General features: G+C 35.2%; 1 protein-coding gene across 3 annotated transcripts in view; it reads left to right on the top strand.

Annotated features, from left to right (window-relative positions):
- Nucleotides 1-25,447, top strand: part of Sgcz (sarcoglycan zeta) — a 468,968-nt gene that overhangs the window by 413,281 nt on the left and 30,240 nt on the right. For 2 of the 3 annotated variants that reach the window (XM_008846074.1, XM_008846075.1), the window contains one exon: nt 8,083-8,205. The exons of the other annotated variant lie outside the window; for it this stretch is intronic. In XM_008846074.1, the coding sequence (XP_008844296.1) occupies nt 8,083-8,205 (123 nt within the window). The remainder of the gene's footprint in view (nt 1-8,082; nt 8,206-25,447) is intronic. 3 annotated transcript variants of the gene reach the window in all.

The raw sequence follows: 25,447 nt of genomic DNA, 5'->3' as shown, positions 1-25,447 counted from the left end.
AAAAAAAAAAAAAAAAAGAGTCCTCTTCAATACGGAGAAGGACCTGACTGATTCACTCAAATGCACAGTGCAGCACTGGATTTTTTGTCTCGGTCTGGGTCCAATTTTGAGGTAGTTTTCAGGGAATGTTACTTCGCACACTGCTCTTCCCTGTGGTGTTTTCTCTTATCCTGTACTGGCTGGAGCCCCAAGCAGACTGTTTTCACAAGAAGACATGCATAGCTTTAAAAGTTTCAAGTTTACATCATGGTCAGTACCTCTGATCTGAAAATCATGGGATCGTTTTTCAAAAATAGGAGCAAAAATTCAGAATATTTTGATCCCTATGTTTTGGTCATGAATAGTAATAGTCCTCCCAGATCTGAACTACTGCTGGAGAAAGATCAACTCGGTTCCTTAAAGCTCTGTAAACTGACTATGGGGTGAACATTGTCAGTCACATCACGGCTACATTATTTTAGCAAACCTAAGAAATCAATGCAGGTCACGTATATCTGATCTTACCAAAACTGATGTGTGTGTGTGTAAGAGGTATGCATGTATAAATTTTAAAATGTATAAATTTGGGGCTGGAGAGATGGATCAGCAGTTAGGAGCAGTGCTGCTCTTGCAGTGGACCCAGGTTCGATTCCCAGCACCCACATGGCAGCTAACAACCATCTAGTAACTCCATTTCTAGAGGAATTCGAAGCCTTCTTCTGATCTCCACGGGCATTGCACGACACAGGTGCACTCACATACATGTAGGCAATACACTCATACACATAAAATAAAAACAATAAATAAAATTTTTTTAAGTATTAATTTGATCTCAATAAAGTGCTTAATAAAATATTTTTGACAAAAACTTAGAAATTACTTCAAAAGAATAAGCTTCTAAAAATTTTGCCTAACAAATTTGTCCTGAAAATAAAGAACAGAAATTAAAATCTTTCAAATATTTTTGCCAGTATCTGAAAATTTTTCTAGTAAAGATGAATTATTGTATTCTAATAATTGAATGTTTTCTTAAATTTTCTCTCTAAAAAGCTCTTTTTTATTATTATGAATTTTCCTGGGAAGATGAGAATATTTATTCTCCCTAGATAGGACATAGATGACAAGACAAGCAAACAGCTCCACTCACAGAGGGAGATTGCCTCTGCCTGGTTCATTCCTGCTTGATTTCTCCAGGTCCTGATGCCCGAGCATGAGGTGTTTTAGCAACAGGGATTTGAGACTAACCATCCAGCTTTGTCATAGAACTAACAGCAATAAGCAATAGCCTTGTTTTGTTTTCTTTCCTTTTCTTTTGTTTTTCTTTGCTTTGTTGTTGGTGTTGCACACAGGTTAGCATGTAGCTTAGTATGGCCTTGAACTCACTATGTGCAAGACCTCACTATGGCTGAGGATGACCTTGAACTCCTGGTCCTCCTGCCTCCGTATTCTGAGTTCTGAGATTACAGGTGTAATCAATATGCTCAGGCTTTCAGTTGTCTTCATTAAGCATGGGTCTCATGGGCCTCCCTGACTGATAACTTATTGGCTGGTAGGTAACACATGGCTGATTTTCATAGAACCTTGTCACTCCTGACAGTGTTTTCATTGTTGTTTCTCACCTATGCATAGAGCCATCATTCAAACTCTTTAACTCCTGTATTTTCTGTCATTCCAGATGCTTTTATAAATTTGTAAGACATTAAGGGTTAGAATTATATAATGAAACATTTCTATAAAGAGAGAGAAGGACCTCTGATCACAAGCAAGTATCAATTGGTCTTAAAATTGGCCAACAAAATGTATACTGAAAAAGAAAAGAAAATGTCCAATATATCATGAAAAGATCCCATCATTTGAAGCATGTGATTTCTCAAAAGTGTAGCACTGAGTTCAGAGGAATGGATGTGAGACATTGCTCATCTAGTTCTTCAGAGTCGAGCCCTATTCTCCACAAGCCCTCCTAGTTCCCAAACAGAGGGTATGCAATGGGACTACCATGCATTGTTCCATTTCTCACTCGCTGTTCCTGCTCCTGGAGCTGACGCTCTGTGATGACCAGCTCCAATGGCTGTCACCTCAGGACTGGAAACACCTGGCTGCTGAGAGAACCCTGGGCCAGTTGATGAAGCTCCACCACTTCCATAGGAGAGATACACATAGTGTATTCTATGGGAATACCTTCCCAGCCTTACCATGCTTCATTTTCACCTGTGCCATTATGTCAGTATACTCCTTTGTTCCTTTGCTGAGCTGCTACGGAGGCTCTGCAGTCTTCAAGAGGCTCATCAGCACAGCATCTGTCTTTCTGTCATTTATTTCCCCTGGTATCGCCAGCTCAATACAAATCTTGTCACATTTTCTTTCACGTGAACTGAACATACCCCTTTGTCTGCTTTGTCTTTAGCTCATCTCCTTTGATTGCTTTAGTACTTTACAAACCTGGCTGGCAGGCCTGTCAAAATCATTCAGGTCCACCAGAGCCTTCCCAAATCACACTTTACCAGGCAGTTTAATTCATAGGTTCCAAGCAGTGGCTGGTTGTATTATGCAGTCTCTGCTTTAACAGCACTCAGACTGATTCCATGTCCCACAGTGTCCCACAGCATTGTGATCCAGAGAGAATCATCAGCTTCCTGAGGCTTGGAAGCCTCCTTTCGCTCCCTTAAAGGGAAATTTTAATTAAGATGAAATAGATGCACAACTCTTACACTTGCTATCACTTACTGTCCAGAAAAGAATGAGAAAACATTTAACAAAAACTATTTACAATATATATATATCAAGGTGGCAATTGTGAAAAACTACCAGAAAAACATATAAAATTCATTTAAAACAATAAGCAGGTTTTATTTTGTATACGAGACATAATAGCAAAATCTACAAAGAAAAATATGGATGGATGTTACTACTTGATGAAGTTTTTTTATTCATTATATAAACAAACATGGGAAAATTTTCGAACATGTATTTGAAAGAAAATGTGTAAGTTCTTTATATAAACAAAGACCAAGAAATGTCAAATCAAAATAATGAGGAAAAAAAAAGAAGAATTTTGGGGGAAAATGATGATGGGTACAAGAGTTGTATATATGACAATAGTGACCAAGGAACATTTATAAATTTTATCTGTAATAGTGTTACTTTTGCCCATCAAATTGGCACAGTTAGTCTGTTAATACAATGCTTGGATGATACGGTGTTACCAGAATGCTCATACTGTCTGTTGGGAATATACATCCAGTTTATAAAGCATCATGTTATTATCTAGGAAGCTTGAAATCCAGATACATTCTTTTCAGAAGCCCCATACCTAAGTATAAACTCTATAATGTTTTTGTCTAAGGGTAGATGTAGAAGGAGACCTGCTCAAAAGTACTATAAATCATTGGTACCAATTACAAAATCTTAAAAGCAAGCTAAAGACAGATTACCAACTGTCATGTAAACAGATGAAAATACAATAACTTAGCAGTAAAGAGTGAAAGACCAGCGGTGCATATACTGAAATAGGTGAATCACACAAACAACATAAACTTAAACTCGGGGGGAGAGGGGAACCAAGTTACTGAGGTTGAGCTCAGTGGTAGAGTGTTTGCCTAGAAAGTATAGGGCTCTGAGTTTAATGTCCAACACAGAAAGGGGGGGAGAGAAAAGAAGAGAGAGAGAGAGAGAAGAGAGGCAATAAATTTAAAATATAATTAACACAAACAATGAAAATGTGTTTGTACATTGCAACTAAGAAAACATATACTGAATCGTGCATAAGTAAAGACATTGAAAGATGAGAGTGATATGTACGCATTTCACCTTCAGTTGAAATTTTAATTCTTTTAATTTTAATTTAAATTAGCAAAGGCAAATAAACAAATTACAAAATATTTGTACACCTGGATAAGCTGCATCTAAACTATATACTAATGCATGTAAAATTATCTGATTGAAAACTAGATATAAAATTATTTCTGTAGACTTTTTGTTCACTATTAAAGATACTGAGAAACATGCTTAAGAAAAAGTAACACTAAAGACTTCAAGTGTTCTTAATAAAAGCTATTTCTTTCAGCAGAGGTTCAACCAAAAATATGTATTTTCTTTATTGTATTGTGACTTTTTAAAGAACGATAGAAATTGATGTGGTAGTAGAAACCGTAGAGGAGAGAGTGATAGAAATGGTGAAGAGTAGTGGAATTCATCTCACTTGAGAAACAAGTCTTTTGGAGAGAGTAACTAACTGAATACAAGATGTTGGTCTAGACATATATTTTCAGAGTTTCACAAGTAGAGAGAGACAGAAGGACAAAATTAATCTCTCTTAGTCTAAGCAATCACATCACTGCCTTAGGTCTAGAAGCCAAAGGGCCACTGTTCTCTTACATCATTAGTCAGTGGCTGTAGGAAGGAAGGGTACACATAATTCTGACAGGGTCCTGTGAGGAATGAAAACACCAAATAATTCTCAGCCAGATGCAGAGGAGACCCAAGTCTGGTTTGGGGGTGTTTTCTTCATTTCCTAACATCTTTCCTACAACAGGAACTCCCAGGATACTTTCACATGTAAGGTTTTTAAAGGTACTCCTAGTGGTATAAAACAAAATAAAGTCTAGCATCCTTACCTTACATAGTGGGGTGGGGGTGTGTATTTGGATGTTTATGATTTTTGCTTTTACAGCTATATTCATGAAAGCATTTATATTGTATTATTGTTAGATTTCATTTGTGTAGCTCATGGTAGTTCTAAAATAGAAATTTCAGAATGGGGAAATTTTATATCATAATTGTTTTTTTCAAAAGGGTCATCGAATCTCTTTGTAATGCTCTTGTTCAAGACACTGAAAATATTGACATACATACAAAATTAAAGAACAAAGTTATAAGAAAGTAAGAATCCATCCATTGTATTATGATTAAGGAAGACCTATCAGAGACAAGCAGTTATAACCACTTAGATCATTGCTTTGTTTTCTTTGAATGAGTCCTTAGTAGAACTTAGGAAACCTCTTGCAAATGTATTGTTTGAGCTTCGTTAGATGTTCTTATTAAAAGAAATTCCAGTTTAACTATTTTACCCATTGAATGTAGAAAATGCAAAGACAGTAGTTGAGTTACTGGATCTTTTCTACTTGATGTTATTGCTTTTCTCAAATACTGGAACTTGCATTGACCTAGCCTAGAGAACATGTAATGCTTGAAGCAAACTCAGGGCAGGCAACAGAGTATAACTAAATTCAGTTTCATGAAGTCCAATTATATTAATGTTAAGCAAACATATTCCCAACAAGTGATTATTAGGTCTCCAACTGTAGATTTTTAAGGTACATTTTTCCAAGTGTAGAAAAGCAATAAATGCAAATGCGGTATTTTAAATACAAATGCAATAGTATACAATTGTTTTGTGACTTAAACATTTATTTACTATCAAGGAATTGCTAATTGCTTGCAACTTTGTAATCTGCAAGTATGCTAATAAGGTAAATGAAGAGTAGTTTGCAGTATTAATTTTATATTTGTTTTGCAATTGGATGAAATTTGCATGCATTCATCTATGACTTAGATGCAACTCATCCATTCTAGGTGCATAAATATTGTGCAATTTTCTTATTCATTTTTATTCACTGAAATTTAATGAATTAAAATGTCAAATTACAAGGCTAGTGAGATGGCTCAGTGGTTAAAAGCACTGGCTGCTCTTGCAGAGGATCAGGGTTTGTTATCCAGCAGTCATATGGTGGCCAACAACTGTCTGTAGCTACAGTTCCAGGGAATCTGACACCCTCTTCTGATCTCCACAGACATTACACAACACTAGTGTACCTACCTACATGCAGACATTATACTCCTATACATAAAATAAAAATAATAATAAATAAAAATTTCAACTCACTTTCCATATCCAGACAATACTTGTGTTTATAACAGTATATTTCTATTAGCTTATTTATAATAACTTTTTATGACTCACAGTCTAATATTTACTGCTAGTTTAGCATCTTTTCCTATAATTATTGAATCTTTAAGAAGATTCAAGTTATGTTATGACCATATTCAAACTCCTCTCTTTCACTTCTTCTCAGATCTACCCCATCTCTCTACCTTCCTCTTCCCTCTGCTTCATGTCCCCTATTAATTCTCGAAGGCTTACTGAGCCTAATTTGTGTTCCACAACTTCTCTTAGTTGTAGGTCCATCCCTTGGATTGTGGTCAACCTCCCCAGTGCCATACCCTTAAAGAAAATCGACTCTCCTCCCAGCAGCTCTCAATTGCCAATAACTTCTTAGAAAGGGATGTGGATTCATGCCCAAATCCCCCTCCATGCCTGAATTTGTTCTGGTTTGGGCTTCGCAGGTCTTATATATGCTGCCATAAGTACTGCAGGCTTATATATGTAACTTCCCTGCCCTGTGTCCAGAGAACATAGTTACTAGCATTCATCACCACTTCTGGCTCTTACAATCTTTCCACCACCTCTTCCATAATAATCCCTGAATCTTTTTGAAGACAGGTTGTGCTGTAGATGTCCCATTACCCCAACATCTCTTATTCTCTGCTTTTTGATCAATTGTGATTCTCTGTGTAATCGCCATCTGCTGCAAGAAGTTTTTGTGGTGTGAGCTAAGGGATGTGCATATCTATTTCTATGAGTACAAAAGTAACTTATTATGGGTCATTTTAATGCTATGTCCATTCAGCACAATAATGACTCTCACCCATGGCCTGTGACCTGTCTAGACATAGGTTCTTGTCTGCCATAACAGTGCCAGGTATGGACTCCATCCTATAAAATGGGCCTTAAATCCAATCATAAACTGTTTGGATATTCCCATAACATTCATGCCCTATTGCACCAATGGGTGTATCTTCCCAGGCCAGTCATTCGGTAGCTTTCAGGTTTCACAGCTGGGTGGGACTGATGATTACTTTTCCAGTATCATGCATAGCACCCTTCAGCACAATGAAATCTCTGCTAGTCACTTTCAATATGAAGACATTAATCAGTATTCCAAGAAAAATTTTGCTAATCTGTATATGGTATGCCTATGTGTGAATATGTATAATGATATATTGCACTTCTGTGCCATTAAAGCTACTAATATAATATGGGAATTCATTAAGCTAAGTAACTGAGTGTCTTGGAAATAGATAATACAGCATTATACTTTTTATGTGAAAAATATCTATATTTCAAGTAGTTGAGGTTTAACATGTGCCTGAGTCTGTTCAGGAAATTTAAACACAAAGGTATCCAAATCCAGAAGTCAAACTTATAAACAAAAGTTTGGTTACTATGATTCAGTGACTGAAGATAAAACATATGAACCTTAGATAATAATTAGATGAAAAGATTCAAATGAACAAAACCTTTGAGAATATTTACAAATGAAAGGTAAACTATGATCAGGGTATTACAGTTTCACTGGTTTATCAAATATTATCATTGAATTCTGTAAGGAAAGTCTTTTATTTTAAAGAAAACAAAGGATTTTTAAAATACAACTAATACTTTTTATAACCAAACTGTCCAAGGGAAGAGCACCAACTTTGTTGCATGCAACATTGGCCTAGCTGAACACTTAAAAATTTTCTTCATATAAGGACACAGGAAAGAAAAATATTTATCTTGCTATCAAAGAAATTATTTTGCATTGTATTATTATCTGGAACTTAGATTCCCATTTATTAGTACTCATCAGGAACTGTGAAAGTATATGTGTAATGCACGTGTGGGTACTGCATTCTGTTCTGCTGAGAGATGTGAGTCATTCGGTTGTGATGTGTATACTGGGCATCTAGTGGGCACCTGGTGAAATGAATGACAAGTTTTCTGCCTCCAATAGAGATCAAATCAGATATTGCCTCTTCTAGCTAAAGACAACGAAATCCTTAAACATTTAGAGATCATATATGTGACCAGTTAATCAAATTAGGGGGCTTTTGCAAAGGATCTCATCGTAAAAACATTAATTCAAATGTAAAACAGGAAGCTGGAGTGAAGAAACTAAATACCATGTATATTCCTTTTCTGTTTGTAAAATATTATATGCAAAGGGTTTGTTTTTTTAAATTATGCGTGCCAGCCTCATTTTCAAATCTCCCCTCTGACTACAGGAGCCGAGGCTGTGGAGGCACAGTGTAAAAGATTTGAAGTGAGAACAAGTGAAGATGACAGGCTGCTGTTTTCTGCAGATGAAGATGAGATAACCATTGGGGCTGAGAAACTGAAAGTTACAGGTATTGTCTCTGGAGGGGGTGGGGCACTGCTCTCTAATCCAAAGCATGAGCAGCAGCACAGAAAATTCTTCACATGATGTCTGACTCCTTGCTTAATAGAGAGTCTCCCATTCTTGGTATCACAAAATCTAGTTTTCAAATAATTTTTAAATAGAAGTCATTAGTTGTGGTTAGAGAATATAGCAAAAATATTATTAAAAGTCTTGTTAATGTATATAAAAAGAAAGCTACATCTCCCTTTTAATCAGAGAAAAAGTAGGTTGGGTTGTATAAGAAAATATGAGTAAAGGTGGCCAAACAGCTAAGGGTACCATTTCAGGGAATGTTTTGTGAAAGAAGAATGAGATGAAAATGTCAGTGTTGGAATTACTCAGCAAAGGTTATAACAAAAGTCAACTAAATTATTATCTTGGAGGATCCAGAATTAGATTTAACTGGTCCAAAAAAATCAATATTTGTGTATAGACATAATACATATAATATATAATGCTAGTATATATACAATATATGTAAAATGTTAGTGTTTATATATATTTATATAGTTAGTTAGTTAGTTAGTTAGTTAGTTAGTTAGTTAATTAGTTAGAAGGGGCTAAGGGGCTGTAGTCATTATCACAATACTACAATTACCAAAGTCAATAATTACATAATATTTAAATAATAACAAAAGGAAGAAAACTGACTGCATAAGTGATACTGCAAATGAGGAAAATTTTAATAGACAGTTTTATCACAATCTCCTCTAAAATAATTTGCAACCTTATCATATATTAATATAATATTTTAAACTATTTTATAACCACCAATACTTGTCTATATTTTTTAAAATTAAAAGGAAAGTACTAAAATAGTAAGACATTCCCTTGACTTGTCTCCCATTTGATTAGACTCCACGGACACTTGTCTTATATATTGAGGTGTAACTGAGTGCTGTGGGCCTGTGTGAGACCCTGAGCCCAGGCTGGGTTGAATTAAATCTCTCTGACTCTCAATATTTACAGTAAACTCTCCAAGTCTCTGTTTTTAGTGATTAAAATGTGAATGATGGTCTTAGAATTCAAATCGATTGCATATGTGTGCTTCTGCATATTTAAAATTTTCTTAGTCCATAATAATGCAATTAAGTTAACCCTTTAGTTTACTAACAATGATAATAGGATTGGCTACCCAGGAGTGAAGACTCTGTTCTATACCAGTAAGGAAATTTCACTAAAAAGGTTAGCTGGATCCTTAGTGACCATCAGCTGGTCTGCATTGACCCCACACACCATACTCATCCCTCTGTCCCCCATGATTCCTATGACTGCCCACCTTCCTGATCCCCCTGTGTCTTTAGGACTTCTTGGGCAGATCAAGAAAAGGAAGTATGTACTAAGGACACACATGAAGATTTAAAAGTTCTGGAACCACATTTACTTACTGAAAGTACAGGGTACTGCATGGTCAGAGGAGGGGAAGTGATAAATAACTGTGTTTTAAACTGACGTGGAACCCAGACAAATTGAGGAACACTGGTCCAGGTCCTTGGGCACTAACATTCCAGCTGCTGATTGATACACAGCCTCAGTCTCTGGGGATTAGCCAGATGTAAAGGATTCAACAATCTTTAAACCTTTCCATGCCTACTGATTATCATTTGAGACAGCACAATGTTGAGATAGAGTTCAGGATGTTGCATGTTTAATTAAAATCCCCCACATCCCTGCAGATCTTCCCCATAGTCACTCAGCATTCATAAGAGGAGTTCTAAGGAGCAGTGGCAGCTTTGATGATCTCTTGGAATGTAAACTTCCTCTCAATTTTTTACTTCTCTGATGTTTCAAACAAAGTCTTAGCTTTATAAAATTACAAAATTATACCTATTAACTGGGATTTTCAATATTTTGACATGGTTGGATATCCATCTTTTTCTTGATTTTTTTTTTTTTTTTTTTATTGGTAGCATGATACAAAGTAAGTTAATTTGAGTGCATGGAAGGAAGTGCACCTTAGAAGGCAATGTTTTCAGTCTTAGGAGACATCTATTTTGCACCCTCTCTGGTTCCACTCTCCCCCTCACTACTGCTTTGTGTATGAGAGTATGAGTTGGACGTAAGACTTGTGGGCACGCCGGTATAGATGTGTACATGAATGTCCCTCTGGCTCTCTTTTTAAAACATTTGTTTCTCTTAAACATAGGTGCCTAATCTTGTGTTTATTCTCCTTATCTACTTAATATAGACAACTGACTCTCAGTTACCTTGACTCATGAATTTTATGAAAGACTGCCTCATCACCTAAATTTATAAGAACCTAATTAATGATACCCTTATTTGCAGAAATTTCTGAGCCTCTTAATCTCAGAAGATTCGACATAATAAAAGAGTATAACTTGCAGCATCATAAAAAGGTTTCATATGTTGCTGGATTAGGGGAAAGGTATACACATCATTGAAGCATGGTACCAAGGAGTGTACAGGCGCCTGCACCAAAACACAGAGATTTAAATGCCATATGATTACTGAATAAATGATAAACAAGATAATAATATTTCAGTTTGGTTTAAATTGCCCTCAGTATCCATCATGCTTTTGATTCTCAGAGACAACCCTCCTATATACACAACATTCCCCTATGTATGCTCTCCTTGAATGTACACCCCACCTCCTGAATGTATGTTCTCCCTGTATGCCTACCTCCCTACATGTACACCTTCCCTGTGTATATAGTCTTCCTGACAATATTTCCTGATACACAGAGACACATACAGAGACAGGCACATACATTCCTGCTAAATCCTTCCTCCTTTATAAGAATATCACACATTAACTATAAACAGCTTTATTCTTACCTGTGATAAATCTAAAATGAAGATATCAAAGGCAGATATAATTTATAATTTCACATCCATAGATGAAAAATTTGGGCACAGTATAGCACAAAATCTGAAGTCACCATGATTGACTGTTACCCTCATATGTACTTTAAAGTAGTATTGCAGCCATTTCACATATAACACTACAAAGAGACACTGACTCTGGGGTCTCCATGTAAATTAGGTAGCTGTGCTGACAAGACTTCAAAGTTACAGGTAACAAGAGATCTGTATGAATTGTAAATTAATAGCATGAAAGTTTTCTATTTAAGCAATATCCATAGGAATTAAGATGAAACCCTCCTGGATTTCTTTCATTTTAAGAATAATGACATTTTGTAAATGGGCTTTTGTTTCAGGGTGACAGACTGGATGATTTAGTAAGGACTATGTCTGCATTTCTGACACAATGGAATTTTCACAAAGCTATTACAGCTTAGCATAGCATATTTATGTTCTCTCAGAAAATAGCAAGAATTTACCTGATATATTAAAATATAGGTGGAGATAATAGTTCATACTTTTACCTGAACACCACTACCTGAGTTTTCTATTGCTATGAAAAAAAATTCCCGAGAACTTTAAAAAAAATAAAATAAATGAACAAAAACAGTTTAAGAGAACTAAGTATGCTGGCTCATTAGCCAAAGTTTCAGTTCCTGACTGGCTAGTTCCATTGCTTTGAGCATGAGATCATGAGTCAGAGAAGAGATGCTGTGCTGGTAGCAGAGCTGCTCACTGCAAATGGGATACAGCACCATCAAAAGAAAGTGTCTGGGGTCAAAACAGACCCCTCAGCGTTAACCCTGTGGTAGCCTATGTCTTCCAGCCGGCTCCATCTCCCAATTGCCCTTTCACCTCCATACTCATCCAAGAATCAGTACATAAAGAAGTAATAAATCTCACCGTGACCGGATGTCAACCAGTCTTTAACTTTTGAATATTCAGTGAACATTTTAGAGGTTAAACCATAAAAATCAACATGGCTACCATGTGGCCATGATGAATAATCATTTACTTAAAAATCATAAGTATTTGCCTCTTGATAAGACTTGCTTCAATTGGTAATAATTTGCTTGAGTTAATTTGAATATGTATTCATTCTTAACGCACCCATGCTATATCACTAGGTAAAAAAGAATTTTATATGTTAGCTGAAATATATCTACTTTAAAACTATAATTTTTTTTGCATTTCCTATTATGAGCTTATGATATTATTGAGAGCAATTATCTTTTGAGGCCTAGTAAACAGATAATGGACCTGACCTAAACCTTCTACACAAAAGACTCTCAAATTCAGAGCTTTCAGGCTGAATCAATCAAGTGTAATGTGCACTTTCATTTATATTCCAAGTAGTATATTAACTCAGCAAACAAAGGGAAAGTATAAGACATTTGACTTTGCAAAGGGAAAGACTTTAACCTTGTACCTCCATGTTAAAGGGAGATTTTAGTTGGATTCAGACTTCTGTTTTTCACGAACGTAAAGCAAAAAATAAAATGGATGAGTAGAAAAAGTGTCTCTTTTTTCTCCACATAATAGCAATTAAAAGTGATAGTCTGTGACAATAGTGAAATCCAGGCCTGCCATGTATCCTCTGCCCTGGTGTTTGTGAGAAAGCCAAAAGCATCTCACCTCAGTTTCTTTCTAATTGAATGACTGGAAGGATAAGACAAGATTCGGAATTTGTTTGACAACAAAAGATTTTCTGAAGAGCTGTCTTTTAAATTAAACCCCATGCTTCTGAGTTGAAATCAATATTCTCTCGTTTGTTTTTATTAGTTGGTCTTCTACTTCCCTGTTCTTGTCTGTTAAATTAGTCCACCGTGACGAGGTCAGCTTTACAATCAGCCTTTCTGTTAGGACCTTTGTTCCTTGGAGCATACAAATACGAAGAATATGGTAATACTGAAGTATGAAGGAGCAGCTTTGAATAATTCCACAAGAAGTGATTAGACCAGGTGTTGAGAGGAGAGAGGACAATAAATTTTCTCTAGTGAAGTATTTCAGGTGTATACACTTTGAGCAATCACTCAACTCAGTTTATATTTGCTTTTTAAACTTACTAAGATGAAGACTTCAGAGACATTATCTCTAGTACTGTCCCATCCTCCCCTTAAATCTCTAAATGTAAAATGACTTCCAAGTTTGAAGTACTAAGTAGTGACTATGCCACAGCATAATCTCTTTCCTGAGTTCTTTATCAGCATGCTTCTCTGTGATTCTCTGCTCCAAGTTCCCACGGAAGTGGTTACCTGTTTTTATTTTCTTAAAGTAAAACTTCTTGAAATACATTTGCATAATGTGCAATGTGAGGAAATTCGTAGAAATGTGAGATGTGAGGAAATTCATAAACGAAGGAAACTTGTTTACACAACAGTAACTTCTTTGTGCAGTGCTGCCAAAGCTTTGCATTTGGTGTTCAAAGTTTTTCTGGAGGTTATATGTGTTAGATCATAAACTGATTTTTAGATACAATTAAGCTTACTGTTGGAAAAATAATAAATCATCCAGTTCCTTCTACACCGTAGTGTTGCTGTACTATTCTTATTTCTTTTACATTTGTGAACTAAGTACTCATAAGGGAAAATAAAAGTTATTGGAAAAGGGATGCCAAATGAAAATAAAAGTCAAAATATACGATCTAGGAATTAAAGATGCAAAATTATATTGCATGGTAGATATTTGTGGCATTTAAACACTTTTTGAGAAAAGACAAAAAGAACGAGAGCAGATAGAAAAAAATTTAGGGGTGACCAGTGGCTGCTGGGTGAGGGGTGTCATTTGCCTTCAGGTGCATAGCCACTGGCACGTTGCTATGCTCCAGCGGTTGGCCCCCCTCCCATGTTAACTGAGCAGCACTAAACCGACTCAGTGGGTGATCACAAAAAGAATGAATGTAGGAAGCATATGTGTTGGGCAGTTTTGCAGGAGAATGGATTGGACAAGAGGAAGACGTGGGGATGAATACAATCACAATACACTGTATGTATGTACAAAATCACCAAAGAATTGATCTAAAATGCTATTAATAAAAGAAGACGAAAGAAAACTAGTTTTAGTTACTTCCTCCAAACAGCAATTCAAGGAATTCAAGGGTAGTACAGGCCACTGAGGACTGAATATATGAGCCCCTCTAAGCCCCGGTTCTTGTGTTCTGGCTGAGACTTGAATCTGTCACATACCATGCATTCCATTAGGGGTGAGCTGAGTAAAAGAGGAAATAGAGGAAAACAAGTTCTTTAGAGTACTGCAAGCTAGAAATAGCAGTCATCATTTACAAATTCTGTTTCCCCCAATTTCATTTTTTTTTTGTTGTTTTTGAGATATGGATTCCCTGTAGTCCCAGCTGCCCTGGAGCTTACTGTGTAGACTATCCTAGCATTGGTCCCACAGAGATCTAGCTGCTTCTCCCTCTGGAGTACTGGGATTAAAGGTGTGCACCACCATGCCCAGCTGTTTGCCCAAATTTAAAAATGTGTTGCAAGGGAAACAAAGATATGCAAACATGCCTGGTGCCTAAGTGCTTTGCTAAAACATGGGATAGGCTGAATAATCAGATAAGGAACAATTTTCACCATTAAAATGAATAAATAACACAAATCATGTCACAGCTATTGCACATAGACAAATGAACAATAGAAAGCCCCCCAAACAAATATGTAGGAGCAAAAATGTCCAAGGTGTTACTGCATTGTAGGATTATTTTATTTCAATCACATATTGCATATTTTAAAAAGAAAAAAAAAGTATATTTGAAGGGATCCATAGGTTTACTTTTATTTGAATACTAAATAATACGTTCTTCTATCAAAATATCAAGAGTATTACATAAATATGCATGTCTTTATGTTTTTGTTCAGTTAGAAAAATGAATTTCAGTGAAAAATAACACCCTCAAATTTATGAATGTGCTCTAGAACATAATAAATCTATAGTTATTTATATATATATTTGTCTTTTGAGACAGGGTCTCCCTGTAGCCCCAGCTGTTCTGGAACTCACTATGTAGACCAGGCTGGCCTTGAACTCACAGAGATCTGCCTGCCTCTGTCTCCCAAGTGCTGGGATTAAAGGCATGCGCCACCACTAGTTATTTATATTTTAAGTAAACTTAAATTTTCAGACAGCCTGAGGCACTATTATTTCAAACTGATATAAACGGTCATGCCAGTGACACACCCATGAGAAAAGGTGTGTTGTTAAATAATACATATTTTCCATGTTTGTTATTAACTTTTACATGGAAAAGGGCACAAAAATGAAGTTCTAAGCCAGATATTCTAAGCACATGTAAATTAATTATGACCGCACCTACCAACTATGACAGCACCTATATACAATTTGAAAAAGAATGGCCAGCAATTGTCTTGGCACTGGAAGATGCTGAATTATGAAAAAGGACTTAAAGGAAAATTTTAACTCTGGCCTATTAAGAACTAGATAACAGCATTTTTTAAAAAAAAATACTAGGTTGTTGATAATGATAACAGTTCACTGGAAATAAACATAGTACTGTGACAGTGAACGGATTGTAAAGAATAAGATGGGCCAGGGGAGGAGCTGTGCTGCAAGAGGACAGGACTGGACAGCAATGGCAAGGGACTGAAGACGGCTTGATTCACAACTACTTCTACAATGGAACTTCAGGGCTTTCCAGAAGCGTATCCTGGACAATGAAGTTAATGAGTTAAGGAGTATCATGGTCATCAGATTCTCACCCATAAAACATGAGGATGATAAATGATAACATCTAGCTGTCTTTTCATGAAGTAATATAATCTGGTCCACATAAACATGATGCTTAACACATAGTAATAACTAAATGCTGGAGATAAATTATTTAATATCTAATAACTATTAAAATTACTTAATGGGCATCATTAGTATTGTATATTAATGAGATGACCCAAAGCATTTTCTCTGAAGACATTATATTTATCAAACACATGAGCAACGTGATTCTAAATGGAGAAAAACTAGAAGCATTCCCATTAAAATCAGGAACCAGACAAGGCTGTTCACTACCTCCATTCCTTTTCAACATAGTGCTTGAAATCTTTGGAGAGCAATAAGACAAGAGAAGGAAATTAGAGGAGTACTAATTGGAAAAGAAAAAGTAAAAATTATCGTATTTGCAGAAAATACGATATTATACATAAGACATCCCAAAAATTCTAGCAGAAACTAATAGAAATGAAAAATACTTCCAGTAAAGTGACAGGTTACAAAATCAATTTACAAAAATATGTAGGCTTTCTATATGCCAATAATAAGAAATCAGAAAAAGCATTCAAAGAAACCTTACCATTCAAGATAATCTCAAAAATATTTAGGATTAAACCTAATCAAGGACATTAAAGATTTCTACAATGAAAATTTCATATCTGTAAAGAAAGAGATTAGAGGAAGACACCAGGAGATGGAAGGACCTACAGTGCTCATGGATTGGTAGAATTAATATTGTAAAAGTGACCATCTTACCAAAACCAATCTATAGATCCAATGCAATGTCAATCAAAATGCCCAGGATATTTTTCACAGAGCTAGAAAAATCCATCCTAAAATTCATATGAAATCACAAAAGACCAATCACAAAAGATATCCAATGAAATCTTGGGCAAAAAGAACAATTCTGGGAGTCTCACCATACCAGATCTCAGATTATGTTGCAGAGCTATAGTCATCAAAACAGAATGGCACTGGCACAAAAATAGACGTGTAGATCAATGGAATGCAATAGAAACCCAAGCATGAATATATGCAACTTCAGCCACCTGATATTTGACAAAGGTACAAAGAACACACAATGGAAGAAGGACAACATATTCAATAGTTGCTGCTGGCAAAATTAGATCTCTACTTGTAGAAGAATGAAAGTGTACCCTTATCTTTCATTGTACACAAGAGTCAACTCCAAATGGATGAAAGATCTTAATGTGTTAACCAAAACTCTAAAACTGCAAGAAGAAAGCATAGACAGCACCCTAAAAGATATAGCTGTAGAAAAGGAATTTCTAAATAAGACATCAGATGTCCAGGCATTAAAGTCAACAATCAACAAATGGGACCCCATTAAGCTACAAAGTTTCTGTACAGAAAAAGAAACTACCAAGGAAGTGAAGAGAAAACCCACTGAGTGGGAGAAAATCTTCATATGTCACATTTTTTGAAGACATTTTGTATTTATCATTTTGTTTGTTTTTCTTTCTATAAACTTCATGTAACATTATACAAATAGATTTTTTAAATTTTATTTATTATTTTTATTTTATGTGTAGGAGTGTATTGTCTGCATATATGTAAGTGCACCCATGCTGTGCAATGCCCACAGAGGTTAAAAGAGGTGTCAGATTCCCTGGAACTGGAGTTACAGATGGTTGTTAGTCACTATGCGGTTGTCTGGAATTGAACCCGGGTCCTCTTCAAGAGTAGCCAGTTCTCTTAACCATGGGGCCATCTCTCCAACCCAATATACAAATAATTTTTAACATTTTTATAATAATGAATTATGATCAATTTAAAGGAATAAAAAATAGTTTAGTATAGATTTTAGAGGTAAAAAACCAAACATGAGAATTAGGAAAAGTAAAATAATGAAAATACATTATGTAATAAATGTTATCTCAAGAATAGGATAGTATCTCCATTAAATTAATAACAATGATGACATATATGATCACAGTAAAAACACTGATTATAAATTTTGCCATCTAGAACAACAGTTATTTACAGTAATTCATTCATATCTCAGTAACAGGTGATTATTATTATCATTACTTGGCAAACTATGTATCAGGAAGTGACTTGCAGGTAATAAATGGAGTCCTTAGCAGCAGACACTGAGTAACTTCACTTGCCCCTCCTTGCTAATAGTTCACTTTCATTTGTAGTTCATTTACTTTGTCTCAGTTTACCCATGTTTATACAATTCATTTAGATGCTGAATTAGAATTTCTGCAGTAGGTAGGAGGCCTTGTAAGATCCAACTTATTTATTGGCCAGGTTGTTATTTCAAGTAAATTTGCTCAGTTGACCCTGCAAAAGATTAGAGGTGAGGAAAAAATAAGCTTTTTTAATGTTTGACTTCTTCAACTTAATCAAAGATATCCTCTGAATCAGCCTTTCCTTCTTGAAGTGGAGATGTAGATTGCAAGCATGGAAATGTCTGATGATGGTGATAGGAGAAATTTAAAAAATAAAAGGCTTGCAGTTTCAAAGTTCTGTTACATACACAGGACCTGGTTTTAGCTTTGTGTCAGCTCTATAGTCAGGCCAACTATTGTCTGTAAATGGAACTCCACAGAGTATTTCAGAATTCATGTTCATCCTGACTTTACCTGTACACTTCCTCATGGATTTGCTTTGTGTAAGTTGGATAAAAATCTCCAGGAGGCTGGGGATTTAGCTCAGTGGTAGAGTGTTTGCCTAGCAAGTGCAAGGCCTTGGGTTCGGTCACACTAAAAAAAAAAAAAAAAAAAAAGACAAAAATCTCCAGGTTCATGTTTCTATAAACGATAACCCAGAACGGTCTTTCATTTCACTACAAAACTTGAAATGAAGGAAGGATGGGAGAGTAGGACAAATAAGAGGATACTGTGAATTTGAGTGGACAAGCTGTGTTGCTCAGTTCTAACTTCTGGTTGCCTTGGTTCCCTGATGCGTCTATATAAGTTAGCAAAATTTAATGACCTATTTTTTTTTTGTTATTTATACTTCTAGAGGTTAGAAATTTGAAGTTATTTACACTATCCTTACATGCAGGTGTTTGGTAGACTATGCTGTCTTTCTCACAGAATTGTTTCTCACTGTTTTCTAACTATTATAACCTCTGACCATATTGCCTGTCATCTAGCCCTTTATCATAAATCAAATTAAGTAATTCTCAATCTGCACTGTTGCTGATTTTCTGGGTTTGCTCCCCTTTCATGCTTAATAATTCTTGTGATTGGGCTCTCTGGGAAAATCCAGTGCAAGCCTATTTCGAGATGAACTGATAAGCAACTGTAAACCAGCTTGCCATGGGATTTCCCTTTCACTCAAATATACATTCCCTCTGTTCAGTTATTGTATGAATGTCTTTGAGATTAAAGGAGATCATGATTCTGCCTGCCATGCTATTGATAATAGATTTATTTTATCAAAAACTATTTTTGTTCTCTAAGTTGGGAGCTTATGATAATGGCAACAATGAATATAGCTTGGATACTTCCTTGAATTCAGGAGTGAATTGAACTGAAAATGAACTGAAGGGCATGGAGAGATGGTACAGCCATTGAGTGTACTGCTCTTCCAGAGCACCAAGTTTAGTTCCCAGCACTGTTGTTAGATGGGTGAGAACGGCCTGTGACTCTTGACCCAGGGGATTCAATGCCTTCTTATGGCCTCTTTGAGCATTGACACTCACATGCACATATACCCACAGACACAGAAATACACATAACTAAAAATATAAAATTCTGGGTCTGGAGAGATGGCTCAGTGGTTATGAACACTAACTGTTCTTGCAGAAGACCTGAGTTCAAATCCCAGGAACCACATGGCAGCTAAAAACTGTCCATGACTACAGTTTCAGGGGATCCAACAGCCTCTTCTGTCCTCTGAGGGCATTGCATAACACGGGTGCACTTACCTACATGCAGGCAATACACACATACACATAAAACAAAAATAATAAAGTATTTTTTTTAAAACAGTAACTATTTTTAAAAACAGTAAACTATTTTTTAAAAACAGTGAACTATGAACATGTTAACTTAAGCTTAATATTCTATGATATTCCACAAAATAACTCCAGTTTCAGGGGATCTGACAGCCTCTTCTGTCCTCCACAGGCATTGCATGACACAGGTGCACTTATGTACATGCAGGCAATACATGCACATACATGAGATAAAAATAATAAATAAAATATTTAAAAATAAATAAATAATAAAATTCTAAAAGAATCAATAAAATATTTTTACAAAATGAAGGAATGTAAAAAATAAAAGTCCCCATTTTCAAGTAAAACATAAAACTTAAAAAAAAAATTAAAAAATGAACTAAGAATGATTGTGTTTTATGCTGACCTTAATCTGTGTTTCCTCTAATTTGGGGCCATCTGTGACATACAAGCCTTTAGGTATGCTGAACTTCTCTGTGCTTATTTATTCTCACTTGAAAAATAGAAATACTGAGATTTGTTTGCATTTCTCTTGTTTTATTATGATTAATGTATCATTTGTCTTAAGATTCATTCAGCCCAATGCCTGAGGTAATTTAAGTGTTCAATAAATACTATCCATGGTCACTGTAATAATTATACTCATTGAGGGGCAGCATGAGAACCACAGATAAGAAAATAAAAGCTTTTTAGTAACCAATCTATTTTACTTAAATTTTGTTATTGAAGGACAAGTGAAGTAAATATCAAGAAATCTGAGGTTTAAAAATCATATTTTAAAAAAATTTCCTTTTTTGTGTGTTTGTGAATTTCAAACTATATTTTCATCATATTGGATCCCTCTCATCTGAAACACCTTTACTAACCCAACGCAATTTCATGTACTGTCTTGCATATATGTACGTGTGGATGTAGAATCAAATTTGTATAACCAAATGTCCTTAGGTTTGGGTTCATTGGCTAAAGCCTGGTTAACCTAGCAAGAGCAATACCCTTAAAAGAGACTGACTCGCCCCTTCCCAGCAGTCATCAGTGTCCAATAGTTCTTTTGTCTATGCTGGGATTGTGTCTGGCTTGAGCTTTCATAAGACTTGTGAATACTGTCACCATCACTGTGAGTTCATATGACTATCTGACCAGCTGTCTGGAAGACTCTGTTTCCTTGTGGTTATCTACCCCCTCTGGCTCTTACAATCTTTCCATCTTATCTTGGGCAAGGATCCCAAAGATCATACTTCAAAGATAATATAGATTTCTACAGAAAAAAGTAAAGAACCTATAGAAAATTTAGTATTAACAAGCAAATTACTTTGACTTAAGAAAAACTTAACGAAAGTTGTATGCACTCTGTATGGAATTTTTTTACATATGCAGATCATAGTATGATTATAATTAAGATGATCCTGTTCTAAAGTTTACTTTCTACAACATCTTGAACAAAATCAACATAATCCTAACCAGTCATCAGTGGTACCTGTTGGAATTTGAGAAGCTAATTCTAAATCCAGTTAAATAATATTGACAATAATGAAGCAACTGGGATATCTACCCTCAACTATCCAGTCAGAGCCCATACCAGAGAATAACACCGGTGAAGTTCTAATTTATTGAGTATAGCTTAGAAATAGAACAGTGGTTTAAAAGAGAGTCCTCAGAAAGACACCAATAGAGCTTACACCTGCCTGAAAACTTGATTTATGGCAAAGTAAATATTGATCTCAAGTGACAAAATAAATTTCTAGTAATTCATACTTTATTCATGAATTACACAAAAGGAAAAATATTATATTTTTGTCATGTGCAGAGAAAGAGTGCGCAGTAGACCCCTTTTTAGTCTCAGGTTAGACATGGATTTCCCACATAGTTAGGGAAAATAATAAAATTATTCTGAGGGCAAGAATGCTGCTCAACATAGGAAACCAAAGGAAGGGAATGACACTTCTGGTCCTAAGAGAACATTTTTTGAAATATATACTACTGAGTAGAAGAAATCTTACCAGGGAAGCCATAAGACTAGTACAGATAGGGAAGAATGTTTTAAAATAATCAAAATATATTGCATAAAATTTGCAAATATTCCATTTTAAACAAGAATAAAAATACAATGGTTGATAAAACCTTCCTGTCAAATTATATGAAGAAATTTAAAACAAAGGAATTAGAATTCAATCAACAAGAAATAATTAGGAGTTTGAAGAAATACTCCTCAAATAATAATTAAACAAAATTATCTGAGGGGAAAGGATTTTAAATAATTTCTAATGATAATTAAAAAAAACTGAAATATCATGTCAGCTTAAACCTTCTGTTTTTGCACACGGGCACCCTCTTTTGTGTGGGCCTTAATTTCAGGTGATTATGTTGAGGTACTCTTCCATCTAGTCCAGTTCCCTCTAGGACTTAAATCATAAATGCATATTGGATTTTGTCAAAAGACTTCTGCATCTATTGAGATGATCATGTGATTTTTCTTTAAGTCCATGTATATGATTTATTACACTTATTGAATTATGTATATTGAACCATTTCTGCAACTCTGGAATAAAGCCCACTTGATAATGGAGTATGGTGTTTCTGATATATGTCTGTAAGTGTTCTGAATATTTTGCTGAGAATTTTTTCATCTATGTCCATTAAGGATATGAATGTATAATTTCCTTTTTTAATTTTAATTTTTTTTAATTTTAATTTTATGTATATGAGTGCTGTACATATGTGTATATAAGTGCACCCATGTTGAGCAATGCCTGCAGAGGTCAGAAGAGGGTATCGGATCCCCTGGAACTGGAATTATAGACTGTTCTTAGTTGCCAACTAACTCCGGTCCCCTGCAGGAGCATAAAGTGCTCTTAACCACTAAGCTCTTTCTGCAGCCCTCAAAGTCTTCTTCTCAAATTATGTCTTTTGCTAGTTTGAGTATAAGAGTAATATGGGTGTCATAGAAGGACTTTGGGAATTCTCCCTCGTCTTCTATCTTTTTCAATAATTTAAGTAGTGTGGGTTGTATATCTTCATTGAAAGTCTGGCAAAATTCTGCTTTTCCATTTCCTTATATGTTATGGTTCTGTTTAAGCTGTTGATCTGTTTTTGGTTTAGCTTTGGTGGTTTCCATTAATTTAGAAATTCATCCGTTTCATTTAGATTTTAGACACAGAGGTGAGATTTTTTTTGGCTTTCTCACAACATGAGTAAATAGGATACAGGATACATGCAGTTTTGAATTTCTTTCTTTCTTTTGTTCAGCTGGTCCAAGGGTCTATCTTGCATACCTTTTCAAAGAACCGACTCTTAGATTCATTGATTCTTTGTATTGTTTTCTTTGTTTCTATTTCATTAATTTCTGCACTGGCTTTTATTTCTTCTACTCTGCTGGGTTTGGCTTGGTTTTATCATGCCTTTCCAGAGTCATTTTTTTGAACCATTAAAACATTTCTTTGTGCTCTTTCTGAAATTTTCTTTAGCGTAGGCACTTAGAGTTATTAACTTCCCTCTCATGATTGCTTTTAATGTGTCTTTTTTTTTTTTTTTTTTTCTCTTACATTATCATTTTGCTCCAGGAATACTTTTATTTCTTTCTTCATTTCTTCTTTTACCCATTTGTAATTCAGGAGTGTGTTGTTTAATCTCCTTGTGTGTGATTGTGTAGTTCCTAAAGTTTTTTTTTCCCTCTGTTAATTATAAGCTTTATTATGCTGTAGCCTAATAGAATGCATGGAATTCTTTGTGTGTGTGTGTGTGTGTGTGTGTGTTGATTTCTTTTGTGCCCCAGTATGTTGGCAATTTTGAGAAACTTCCGTGGGCTGCTGATTAGAATATATATGCTTTGCTGTTTGGGTAGGATATTCTGAAGATCTGGTAGATCCATTTGATGAATGATATCTTTTAATTCAGATATTTCTCTGTTTATTTTTTGTCAAGTTGACTTTTCTAATGGAACAATGTGGTGTTGAAGTCACCTACTATAACTGAGTTGGGGTTAATTTGTGTCTTGAAGTACTGTAGCACTATTTTAATGAAACTGAGTGTACCAGAGTTGCTGCATATATGATCATGATTCTAATGTCTTCTTGGCCAATTGATTCCATGATCAGAATGAAGTGATGTTATTTATTTCTTTTGGTTAATTTTAATTTAAATCTGATTTCAGTGTTTTCTCTTTGTTCTGTGCATTTAGTGATTTTACTATGAAATGTCATGAGGTGTTTCTGTTTGGCTTCTGTCTATTTGGTTCGCTCTGCTTCTTGTACCTGTATGGGCATGTCTTTTCTTAATTCTATTATCCTGTTGAAAATCGGGTCAATGGCATTGACCTGTTCTCTTTCCTCTATTATCATGATTTGTCAATTTGGAGTTTTCATGGTGTCCCACATTTCATTCATATCCCATTCCTGTATATATTTTTTGATTTTTCATATTCTTTGCTTGAGTGGTCCAATTCTTCAACATTATCATCTACTCTTGATATTCTGTTTTCCATTTAGTTCATGAGGCTTCTTCTGTCATTTCAAATTGGCTTGTTGAATCTTTTAATTCCATCTTCATTTCAACCTGAGTTTTCGTCAATATTTCTATCTCTTTCATGAGTTCACTTTTCAAATACTGAATTGTCTTTGTCATTTCATTCGTTCATATATTGGTAGTTTTCTTTCTTTCTTTCTTTCTTTCTTTCTTTCTTTCTTTCTTTTTCTTTCTTTCTTTCTTTAGTTTTAGTCAGGAGTTTTTCCCTACCCTCTTTGAAGTTTTGATGTGTTTGTTCTTTAAATTCATTAAGTTCTTCTATCATGCAGCCTTTAAATTCTATGCCCTGGGGTTCCTCTACATAGTTCACATTGTAGAACACTTAGGTAGGATTGGTAGGATTTTGGGAACATATTATTTTGGTTTTTCATTTTAATTATATTTTTTTTGGAGTCAGGCATGCATATTTCCTTTGTTGCTTATGCATGTGAAATTCAAGTCTGCCTTTGTGGAGTCGAAGTTTGATTCTCTGTTTATCACTGATATAGCTTGGTTGCTTTCTAATCAGGTATGTATAATTAGTTGTTATGATCTTCAGGTTCTCTCTTTTGATCTTTTTTTTTTTTTTTTTTAATTGGAGAGACCAGATGGATCCAAGCAGACGAGTCAGGAGCTCTCCAGGAGGGGAAGAAGCCTAGATCCAATGTGATTGGGATCAGCTGTGACCGTTTTATCTAACTAAGCTATGAAAGTGTGAGCCTTGGAGCCATGTGACAGGGTCTGATCTCAAGCTGGGGAATGGTGATCTGGAGGACAGGATGCAGCTATCGCTTCCAGCTAGTCAGATTCTCTCTGGGAACCTCCGTGGGATGGGGCCACAGCTCAAGGGGAGATGACAGAAAAAGAATGGGAAACTATTTTTTGACATTTGAATTTTCCACCACTGTAGTAATAATCTAGCTTAGGTGGTTTTAGCTTCTTTTGCTGATGTCTTTCAAGATTATCTTTGATCACTTAATTTTTCTTGATTTTTCCAGACCAGGGAAAATAAGAACAATGTTTTCATTGTCTAGAAAGTTACACTTAGCTATTTATGATATTTTACTGTCTCGCACTGAGCTTAGTTAGTATAATTATTGGTATACTTCCCTAAGAATTACAAAAAGTCAACAAATTTTAAAAAGACATATTTGAGGAGGAAGCATAAAAATTTACTTCATGTTAAATAGTAGAGGTGATAAACATTACCAGTGAAATCTACC

This window comes from Nannospalax galili, unplaced genomic scaffold (genome assembly GCF_000622305.1).
Source record: "Nannospalax galili isolate Female #2095 unplaced genomic scaffold, S.galili_v1.0 scaffold1282, whole genome shotgun sequence".
Lineage (NCBI taxonomy): Eukaryota > Metazoa > Chordata > Mammalia > Rodentia > Spalacidae > Nannospalax > Nannospalax galili.
The sequence above is the reverse complement of the archived record's forward strand: the minus strand, read 5'-3'. Positions and strand labels throughout refer to the sequence as shown.